Genomic DNA, 12122 nt, shown 5'->3' on the forward strand with positions numbered 1-12122 from the left:
CCCAACCTCCCCACAGCCATAACAGGCTTGTCCCACGCCTGCTTCAGTAGCGTGGTTGGTCGGTTGAGCTGGTGTCTTGCTGAATCGCGTTGTATGCCCCTTTCTGCCACATTTGTTGCATTGCATTTCTCTACAAACTCCCAAATGATGGAAGTTGCATTTGTTGCACAAAGGTAGGTTTCCAGCATAGCGGCTGGGAGTTGTTGGAGTAGTGGGAACAGCAGCAGGAGTAGTAGCAGCGTGAACTGCCACTGTTTGTTGTTTCTTGGAGGGCTCATGCGAAGACTGGCCCTTACGCTTGTTCCAGGATTTCTTCTTCCCACCACTCTCCTTTGGTGGTTCGGGAGCGGCTGTTATTTCATCCAGATCAAACCTGTGATCTATCAGGGTCTGCGCCAGACACTTGGCGCTGTCAAAAGTGGTAGGCTTAGCAGCCAAAACATTTCCTTGAGTTGGGGGCATCAATCCCCATATGTATCTTTCTATTTTCTTGCTTTCCGGGGTGACCATCCCCGGACAGAGAAGAGCCAGATCGCAGAATCTAGCTATGTAAGCGGCAATATCAGAACCCTTCATCTTTAGGTTCCAGAGCTCATACTCTGCGAGCATGAGTTCCTTTAAACTCTCCCAACCCATTGCATTTGCTATCGGCAGGGTTAGGGATTTGACCCGACTATTCCACCAAGTCAACGCTCTGTCAGTGAAGGTGCATGCGGAAAACTTCACCTTGTTTGCCTCTAAACATGCGCAAATCTCGAAAATGGATTCGATCTTCTCGAACCATCAGGTTAGGGCAATGACTCCTCCATTGCCGTCGAAGGATTTGGGTTTCGCGTTCATGAAGTCCTTATAGGAACACTCCTTCTGATGTCCCTGATCGCCAAGATTTTGGGGATGATTACCACCTCCGGATCCGCTAGCCCCACCAGGGTTCATTTGCGACATTGCTGCAGTCACGGCAGCTGTAACTGTTGCTTGGAACATGGCAGGATCGAACTGAGGAGGTGGTGGCGGAGGAGGGTCGTTGTTCTTCCTGTTGGGTCTCTTTCTGGGAGGCATCTTTTTCTAGAAATAATCAGGAAGAAGAGGATGGTAAGTCCCCTAGATCTTAAATCAAGAGATATGAAACAAGATATATCTCATCCTGATAGATAAAGTGTTCTACTAAGCGATAAACAGAGAATGGTTACTAATGCAAGTAAACTATCGCTAAGAAGAAATAAGTAGCAACACTTGGAATGAATCTCTATATTGTATTCGGCTCTAGCTAAAATACTCCTATAGTATTTTAAGTTGTATGCTATGTTCTATTAATATCTTGATGTATATAGCTTGGTAAGTTTTAGGCTTGCTGCAACACCATGATCACTCCTAGACACATGTTGATCATGTCTCAAATAAATATAGTTGATTAGGCTATATTGATCCCAAACATGATTACATAACTATCCAGGTTTAACCACAGTGTCCAACATCCAAATACTTTTGTTTTGTTCTACTTATGATATTGTTTCTGGTACTTATGGATACTTGTATACTTTTTATAAAATACTTATATTTTAAAAGTATACTTTTAGTCCAGAGCACTTCGGCCCCTTAGTGTTTATAGATGTACACCATGTAAGGTTCGGTATACTTAGTTAACTATAAACAAGAGCTCTGATACCAATCTGTCACACCCCCAAACCGGAACGGCGGAAATGTTTGGGGGTGGATGACGTTATGTATAGTATCACAACCATTGCATTACAGTAATCAAAGTAAACACAACCATTACATAAATTAAGTAAGATATTTACATCGGTTTGATTCATGTTTATAGACATCAAAAGTATGACAAAAGTAAAAGACGAGGCTCTATACGCTCCCTCTCCTCAAAACTACAGGAGGTACCTGTCTACTGATTTCCTGATAATACAAGCAGTTTTGAAAGAGTATCATCATAAAGCTGGTGAGTTCATAAGCATGTTTTGAGAGGAAAATCGGTTAATGAATCAATAAATGTATTTGTATGCTTCCAAGAAAATCCATTATTTTCTAACATGTGTATTTTGTTACTAAATCTCATTGAACGTGTTGTGCATTGTTTGATTGAATAAGAAACCTCTTTTTACATGAAAAACCCTGATTATCACCAGTATGTATAATAAATTCGGAAAGCTCTGAAAACTATAATATGTATAATAGTTCTATTACTTTATAATAAAACTAATTAAAGTTATTACCATACATACATTAATCGTATATTCTTATTACCAAATTTATGAGTTGTTAAAACCATACTTGACCATTGAATTGCCTGAACGACGTTCTTCAAGCGTCAGAATCGAAATGACTTTGTCACCCAAGCCTGCCGGCCTAACTGTAGCTAACAGTTATGGTGCGGGATTGTCAATCCCGTATAGATCTATACACAAACTCACGTTCTCCCTCCAGGAGATTCTGGTTACAATCTCAGGGATTTTGTTAGTACTTAAGTAAGTACGCGAAGAATGCTTACTCATAAAATGCTATACCAACGATTACATGTAGAATAAAATGAATCCATTGAATTTAACTTGATGTCTATATATCTCATAAACTACACATTATATAGTTTATATGTCTGGTTGCATTGAATCTATGTTTTGTACATTGATATGTTAATTGTTCCATAAACTATACCTATTATAGTTTATATGTTCATTCATGCATTCCATTCATGTTTTACATTGAAAGTTCTGTGATTATGATGGAAACTCCCCTTATGCTCAGCATAGTACAAAAGGGATAAAATATCTATACATTTTATAAAAGTATAGAAACTGTATGATTGTATCAATTGCATCCGTTTTAAGTTTATTGAAATCCTTTTGTATAAGTTTCACAAAATCATTTATGTCTGGCTTGTATCCCCCCCCCCCCCTGAAAAAGTTAAAAACAGTAAAGACATAGGGGCATGAACTCACAGTTAGTCGTGTGCGAACGTCGAATCAACGAACTGGAATGAAGACCCTCGAGTTGTAGCGTGTGGCACTTAACGGAATCCTACTAACAATTAAATACATATATGTATCTAAATTAGTGATTTCGTTAGATAAAGTGTTAGAAAAACATTTGTTTTCGGTTAAGAAATGTTACCGAGACTTGATCGAATCGAGGAAAGTAGGTTTTCAGTCTAATTCACTGCTTAGGAAGTGTGTATGGCCGTAAATGTGGTTTACGGCCGTGAACAGGGTGTACGGCCGTGAACCGGCTCTTGAATAGTGTACGGCCTTTGAAGGGTGTACGGCCGTGAACTGGTGTGCGGTCAATGAAGATTTGCATATTTGAAGGGTGTACGGCCGTACACTCAAGAACAAGGTTGTTGGATTCGATGGAAAACGTGTTCTAGATGTTCCGAAATGACTCCCAACGATGATTTTTGATGATTCTCGGAAGAATGAGGGTGTTTTTGGGGTGTACGGTCGAGATTTTAGAGAGAGAATGAGAGAGTGTCCGGCCAGAAAAGTGTAAATGAGGGGTAGGGCCTCGTATTTATAGGGGGTTTCGAGGTCGGTGGTGGGGTCCACCCGATGCTGGCCGTAAACCAGTGTACGGTCGTACAAGGGTTTACGGCCGTAAACTCAGTCAGGCCAAGAACCGTTTGATTTTTCAAGAAGATTCGGGTTTTTCACGCAATTGTTTGTTCCGACTCGTATATAAATTTAATTATGTAAAACTAGATGATTCTCTAAACCAAGAAGTTTGACGGAAACTTAATAAAATTCAAATTTTATTAACGGAAATTGGTTAAATGAAAACGGAAAAAGTTTCGGGTTGTCACAAGCTCCTTAAAAAGTTTTTCGATAAAGCAAATATCATGGGGAAGCAATATGAGGGCGGATACCCTCAGTAAACTAGCATCGACATGCTTTGCCCGTCTATCCAAGAAGGTTTTGGTAGAAGTATTGAAAGAAAGAAGCATCGACAAGCGCCAGGTAGACACGTTTTTGTTCGAACAACCAAACTGGATGAAAACCTTCTTGGACTACCTCCAACACGGGGTGCTCCTGAACAACTATGAGGAAGTACTCTGATTAAGTTCTTGGCATTTGGGGTTGACCATTCTCCTAGAAAATTTGCATCGTCCACATATTGAAGATGAGCCACGATCGGTTCATTATTTGGAAGGACAATATCTTTGAAAATGCATTGACTTGTAGCTTCTTCCATTGCGATATTTAGTCCCTCATCAGCCAGGATAAATAAGAAGGGAGATAGTGGCCCCCTACCGAATTCCCCTCTCTAGGGAGAATTCTTTGGTTGCTAAACCGTTAACTATTATTGAGGCCCTGGCGGAAGTGAGACAACTCCAAATCCAATTGCGCCTAGGGATGGAAATGGGGCGGGTTTGGGGCGGGGTTGACCATCCCTGTCCCCATCCCCGAGTGTCTAGCCTCGTCCCCATCCCCATCCCCATCCCCATCCCCGGCGGATGTGTGGAATCAAATCCCCTCCCCTTTGTATTTTGGGCTATTCTCCAGCTCATCCCCAATCTATCAACATAATAAACTCAACTTACAAAAAAAAAACCAAGTTTAATAAGCGATCAAAACCAGATGCCATAATCGGATTTTGTTTACATCAATCATAAAGTTTAACAAACATTAAAACGAAAAGTGACGATTTGGTATACAGATCGTCGAACGAAGTGACGATTGACGAACTCTTGGAATTGAGAACATAATTTGATATACCGACTCTATCTTATATATATATATATATATATATATATATATATATATAAGCGGGGGCGGGGAGGGTTGGGGATTGTTATACCCGGCCCTGGCCCCATCCCCGGTTTTAGCATAATGGGGATCCCCGGCCCCGTACCCGGTACCCGTTTTGGCGGGGAATACCCGTCCCCGATTGGGACGGGTCAACCGGGTTCCCCACCGGGTCGGGTGAAATTTTCATCCCTAATTGCGCCATTTTATCCCAAAGTCCATATTTGTCATTATTGAATCCAAGTACTTCCAGTTTACACAATCAAATGCCTTTTCAAAGTCTATTTTGAAGAGGAAGGCCTTGATTTTAGATTTCTTAACCCATGAGATGAATTCACTTACGACCAACGGGCCGTCGAATATGCTACGGTTCTTTATGAAAGTTATTTGGGTTGGGCTAATGACTTTGTCTATCACGACTTTTAACCTTTTGGCTAGCACCTTCGAGATAATCTTATAATGACAATCGATTAATCTAATCGGTCTGAATTCATCCAAAGTGTTTGGATCTGTAATCTTTGGCACTAAAATGATAAACGAGGAGTTACATCCTCCGTCAATCTTTCCAGTTTTCTCGAATTCTTTGATAACTACGAATATATCACCTTTGATTGTATCCCATTGTTTCTTGATGAATGCAAACGTAAATCCATCAGGGCCGCATTTCCACACCGCAGACTTTACTTCTTCGAGGGTAATAGTTGGTTCAAGAATGGATCGGTCATTGATCGATAACTTTTTGAACCTGGTACTAAAGAAGGGCGAGACATGTGTTGGTTAGTTTCCTTGAACTCGTTGTAGAAGTGGTTGTAAACATATGAGTTAATTTTATAATTTGTTTATTGTCCTTAGAGTATAATTATGAATTTTGTAAAATAATTCAAGTAGATTTAAAAAGATAATTTTACAAGACTTCAAAAATTAAAACATCGACAATTTTCATTTTGATGGGATATATAAACAATATTTCATATTAATTTTCTTGTTTAAAATTTTGATGAGTCATAACTTTGATTAATATTAAACTTGTTTATATGATTTTTGTTTGAAGTTTTGGATTCGGCCACCCTAGTCTTAGCATCGGTGTTCCGTCCCCTGGTTGTGACCCCTTAATTAGAGGTCATCCTCTTATTTCATGTTTGCAGACCTGGGTTCGAGTCCTCCTTTTATCTGAATACCTGATCAAGGTTAGTTTTCTTTTATCCGCATGTTGCTAGTTATCAATAAAAATCGACGTCGTTCAAGAAAAATCAAATCATCATAAACCAGAATCGCTTTTAATTTGTATGAAAACATGTAACAAGTAAATGTAACAAATTAATAATACAATATCCAAATGAGAAATATTGAAAACACTATTTTTGGAAAAAAGTTAAGAGAATTAATGAGCAGAAGATGGTAACGTAATGTTCTTCAAGAAATGAGCAAACAGTGTAAGAGCAAGCCTTGGGCGATCCATGGGAACTTCATGACCTGCCCCCTTCACTGTCAAATATGTCATCCCCTTGTATACTTGGCTCCATCCGCCAACCTATAATTACACCACACTTATAAGTATATATTTGCCCCCTCTAGAACAAAAATGAGAGAATAATCTAAGAATGGATAGACAAAATAAAAACACTCATCCGTTATTCACTTATATGTATGTCGTAAAGGAACTGTTTAAAAAAATACAATATAAAGGAGAGTAATGCAAGGAGAGTAATGCAAACACTCATCCGTTATTCACTTATATGTATGATCTTTTGTTCTAGATGTCCAAATCCAAGAAGGGCATCCACATCCACAAGGGTTTTCATCATCAAATATCTTCTTTGTAGATCTTGAGTTGGACATCAAGGATTGAGAGGAAGAATAAGAAGTAGCTATTACAAGAGATCGAAGACAGACGTTGCTCGTTTTTCTCTTCTCCAAACCCTAAATTGATATATAAAGGGCAATTCTAATCTGTTTATTCCATGTCATTAAATATAATGTTATGTCATTTGTCAACTAATTTTATACCTAATGAATTTGGTTACATCTAATGAGAATTAAACAAAAGCGTAACTTCGTTGGGTTTTTTTAACAAAAAAACATGATTGGAGTTTTTTGAACGGTTTCGAAAGTTCGTTGGTCGTAGAAGTCATTTTTCGATATTTAATTACACGTCATAAGCCATGTCATTCGTTGACTTTCATTAGTCGGTTGACCCTAAATGAGAAGTGTAAGTTAGTTGGGCTTTTTTGGACAAAAAGTTAATTCGTTGGGTTTTTCTTGAACAGATAAAATATAATTGAGGTTTTTTGAACGGTTTGAAAACTTGGTTGGGCTTACAAGCCATTTTCCCAGATACATATGCATCAAGATCGTTTTAATCTTGTTAAAGAGAAAAGAAAATGATTGTACTTTTAAATACATTCTCTATTCAAAATAATGTTATAAACTTGTATTATGCATACACCGATATAAGTAAATGCCGTATATATAATATCACTACACCTAAATTATTTTCATTAAAACACATACAAAATATATAAAATGCATGTCTCTTATTATATTATATATATATATATATATATATATATATATATATATATATATATATATATATATATATATATATATATATATATATATATATATCATTTGCATTAGAACATGTGCGCTTACCTTTTCCTTGTCATACCAGGCATGCCACTCAATTAGGGTTTCCAGTTTCAAAGCTTTGATGGAGTAACGGGTACCCGTCAATGGCAGAACAGCATCTGTGTCACCGCTGTTTTCATTTTTTCCATTTAATGTTACAAAGAATTAGGTCAAATTTAAAGACTTGTATACAGTTCCTAATTTTAACTGTTGATTTCTTTACTACAATTTTGTTCATTGAAAACAAAAGAGAAGGTAAATTACCTAAATACCCATATCCGAATACCGGCCTTGATGAGTTCCTTGAAAATTGGAAGCATTGTCGTGGGCGAATCCGTCCAACTTCCTCTAACGATGTCACTGTATGTTATTGATCAAAAGAGACCAATTCACAATTAACAATTTCACATTACAAATAAATTATATACTAGATTAATTAATGCATGTGTATGTTCATCATTTATTTGGTTTGAACGTTACCTGCACGTGATCCAAGAATAGGGCAATCGTGTAACATTAGCATGAAGAGCCTTTTGCACATCGGGGCGATTCATGTACACTTTTGTGTACTTTATGAGGCAATTATTGTTCCCTCTAAACATCCATGGCTGAAACCGAAATAAGAAAGCTTAAAATAATTAGTATATGCATGCATGAATTCAGAAATGAGAAGATAATAAATACGTAAACTGTATTGTAAGAAAGAGTATATATATCACCAGAGGTAGCTTGGTGCCCAAATCATCACAAGGATCGTCATAAATGCCATAAAAGTTAATGTCACCGAATTCAGAGTAAGCTCGTAGCAAATATTTGTAGCAATCTCCACTTGGGAACAAGAAAGAGTCGTATGGACACGATTCGTTTAATATTTGATACGTCGTATCTGATATTAACCCGTGGTTCCACCAGAACTCAAATGTACCGATGTTGTCATAGTAATCATCAAGCAATGGGTTTCCCAGCTGATAAAAAAAAGTTAATTAATTTAAATTCTAAAATGGTTCTTTTAATTACTCTTTATAATTAAGCCATGCATGCATGGAGTGATTAGCACGTATCAATTAAAGATGATGATGATTTGCATACCAAGAAACCTTTGAAGTTGATTTCTGGATTCTTGACGCCTTTATTCAATCTGACGATAATTTGAGATAGTTGGGGAACGTAGTGACCTGAAATTAAATACTTATCGAGATCAACGACAGCTATATATGGAATTCCGACTGCTTTCATGTGTAGGGTTAATTAAGTCTTTAATTAGAGATTTAACGATGGATTATGATTGGTTTCTTTTAGTCGACAAGATCGAACAAACCTGCATAACTTTCCCCGGCGATGTAAAATGGCCTATGCTTATATTGAGGAAATCTCAGAAACCAATTAACAAGAAATGCATGGGCATCTTTCGCTGCAACATTTCGAAATTCACAAGAATGTTAATCCAAGAATAATTAATCATAAACCACATCCATTAATATCTCATCAGATTATTCGAAAAATCTAGAAAAAAAAAAATTTAACCTGTTCTCTCATCACCGGTGATTTGATCAAAGGAAGTATTCGTATATGAAAAACCAACTCCAGCAGGTGAATCAATGAAAAGCAAATTGGCCTCTGCATGCATTAATTTAACCACGATAAGTTAATTACACGTATATCGAATGGGAATCAATGAACGTTAGAAAGTACTACACTTGCCTTTGTTCCAAGCATATGGACTTATGGAGAGAGTTTTACCATCGGGGCCCACACGAAAGGGTCCCACTTCCTCAAACGCCCCATAAGCTATGGAGGAGCACCCTGGCCCACCATTCAACCAGAGTACAAGAGGTTTTGACGATGCAGGGCCATTACTGGACGGAACTTCGATCAACCAGTAGAAAAGAGCTCGTCCCTGTTTCTTATCAACGGTAATGTAGCCGGAATACTGGTTAAAGTTGACACCAGGTGGTTGTCCGGGCAACTTGAGAATCTTGTCGTTGTATCTTTGGTAGCGGTGTTGACGGGCGGCAGCAGTGGGTGTAGCGGAGGTGGCTGGCCGGAGAAAGGTGGTGATGAAGGCCAACACTAAGATGATGATGAGGGAAGAAGATGAGTGCTGGCCTTTCATCACTGCTGAAAAGCCTCGAGTTTTGCATGTGTTTGGGATTTGTGAAATTATTATATGTTGATTGAATTACTAGAATTAGAGTATAGTCTAAGAAACAATCCGAGATTGGTTTAATTAAATATAGCCATTTGATTTTTTTTATTTAATAAAAATAATCTTTCCCTATTTTTAAAAAGATGTAAAAAGTCGTATGAATTAAAATTGGAGATGTTAATATTTTTTTATCTCTTTAATTTTGTGTTTTTCATAGTAGTAGTTTTTGTACCAACAATTTTATTGAGAATATATTTGTTAATTAAACAATATACTAATATACCATCTAGTATGAATTTTCTAAATTTTATGTATTATTTATATATAAGTAACTTGTTTGATGATCATATGTGAAAGTTAGAATGATTAAAATACATGACTACATATTGAAGCAGATACCATCTTTCCTTTTCCAAATAATCATTATATGTTATATCTTTTATCGACTGAAAAATGTATTCAGTAAATTTAATAAAATTTAACCCTGTAAAGAAAAATAAAGGTCAAATTCCATACAAATTCATTGCACTTTGGTTTTCTTTTTAGAGATAAAATAAAAATAAAAAAATAAAAAAAAAATCTGATATACAATTAAGAGTTTTGTTCTCAAAAAAATCAATACATGAAACTATGAATTCCATAAAACTATTATATTTTAGAATTTTTTTTTTCGATTTAAACACTAAAACCGTCAAAATTTTATTTAAAAAAAAAACTTCATTGAGCAAAAAAAATCTTATTCGGAATTTTTTTTTAATCTCAGTATTCATGAGGCAAAACAAAATTTTATGAAATTTGTCTAAAAATAATAATAATAATACATTAGAATATTATAGAAAATGGATCTCGAGAAAAAGAAGATGAACACTAGACCCAGCTCAGGATCCCACCTTCTTTGACCATATACTTTTTTAAGTGTGAACAAATAAATATTATATGTAGTAATTAATTAATTTGTAAGCTCAAAATTTTAAACTTGTAGTAATCGTATTATATATATAGTGATAACATTTATTCTTCTTGTATTCATAAATTATATTAGTTAAGTTAAATTTTATATATACTGTTTTGATATTCCAAGACAAAATAGCATAAAACTACTTCGGTTCATCCGGTTTATTGATTACTATTATCCTTTTGTCAATTACTTTTAAATCATGTCTAGTGAAACCTGTTATATTTATTAATATTTACGGTTTTTATCATGCTAATCACTAAAAATTTAACATTCATGCTAATTCATAATGTTTTATTAGCTCATGAATGAAACATTTTATTGGGATCTTGAGATACTATATATTAACACTATGCATGCTTAACTTGTTCGATCCAGATTCAAAGAAAACAAGTAGAGTTCGAGCTCTAAACTTTGAACTCAAATAAATTCATAGAAAGTATAAATTCAGTTACACAAAAACTAGACATGATGTCAAAGAACTTTTGTATTTTCTCAATTACACGATTAAATGCAAGTTTATCAGTTACATTACTATAATACTTTACAAATTATACAAATCCTATCATTTCGTCATATTTTAATCAATGAAATCAAGAATAAGGATAATTTAATAGAGAAAATAATGCGCATTAATTTCAACATTTATTGAGTTTTTATGTTAGCTAATAATTTGATCAGAATTTGATTAAATGATATATACTTAATATGAGCAGGACACAATTACTATATAAACTAATAAATATTTTTGTATGAGTGTATAAACGAGAAGCACAATAAAATTTGATAACGTGTTTATTATCTGGAATGAAGTGTAATCGTTGTAAGAAATGTATTTTCTACTTTTTGTTAAAAGGAATTTTATTTGTTCACACTTCACGCCCTTATTTATTTTTTGGCTACCAACGAATTTATTTGGAAGTCACACGCCCAAAAATATAAGTAGCCCATGTGATCTTAGTCTTAGACCTTAGTTAATTCACCAAACAAATAAAAGTCATGTAAACCACTAAAGACTAAACCCAGTCTCATTATTATATATATATATATATATATATATATATATATATATATATATATATATATATATATATATATATATATTAAAGTTGTGGAAGAAAGGAATAGTAAACTTGGGATACTTTGTCCAGGTTTGGTCCCTTGATTTACATATCCGGTTCCTGTACTTCTTTAATTAATTTATTCATGTCCTTTTGTTTGTGTTCCATTCAACTTCCCATTTTTTTGGCAGAATTGGTCCCTGTATTATTGTTGGAAGTTAGAAATACTAAATTTGGATGTTTTTTGGCAACTTTGGTCATTATTCTTTACCCATTTTGACACTTTTGGTCTTTGCAATCAATATTTTTACATTTTTTTGGAACCTTTTAATATTTAAAGTTTGGCCACAAAACTTTACCGGTTTGACAACTTTGATCCCTTTTCTAAAAAGTTGATAATTCCTACCCCTTTAATTCTTTAGCCATTTTCACACTTCTGGTCCTTGCAGTCAAAACTTTTACATTTTTTGTCCGGGGCAAAGCCCGGACTTTTCATCCTTGCACTTTCTATGTCTGTCATATTTATCAATTCGGAAACAACATTGAAAGCTTCTGGCCCCCGCGTAGCGGGGGTAACCTTT

The 12122-nt window shown here is 35.4% G+C and overlaps 1 protein-coding gene across 1 annotated transcript; it reads right to left on the reverse strand.

Moving 5' to 3' along the window:
* Positions 1-6056: 6056 nt before the first annotated feature.
* On the reverse strand, positions 6057-9534 carry LOC145134091 (serine carboxypeptidase-like 27). Its single transcript, XM_079069007.1, has 9 exons — positions 9081-9534; positions 8904-8996; positions 8698-8790; positions 8469-8554; positions 8099-8344; positions 7860-7987; positions 7644-7739; positions 7404-7509; positions 6057-6279 (listed from the first exon to the last, which is right to left on the reverse strand). Exons 1-9 carry the CDS (start codon positions 9490-9492, stop codon positions 6130-6132), a joined length of 1410 nt encoding a protein of 469 aa, XP_078925133.1. The 5' UTR covers positions 9493-9534; the 3' UTR covers positions 6057-6129.
* Positions 9535-12122: the final 2588 nt, after the last annotated feature.

The sequence above is a fragment of the Lactuca virosa genome, chromosome 8, assembly GCF_052849685.1.
Source record: "Lactuca virosa cultivar CGN04683 chromosome 8, Lactuca_virosa_CGN04683_v6, whole genome shotgun sequence".
NCBI lineage: Eukaryota > Viridiplantae > Streptophyta > Magnoliopsida > Asterales > Asteraceae > Lactuca > Lactuca virosa.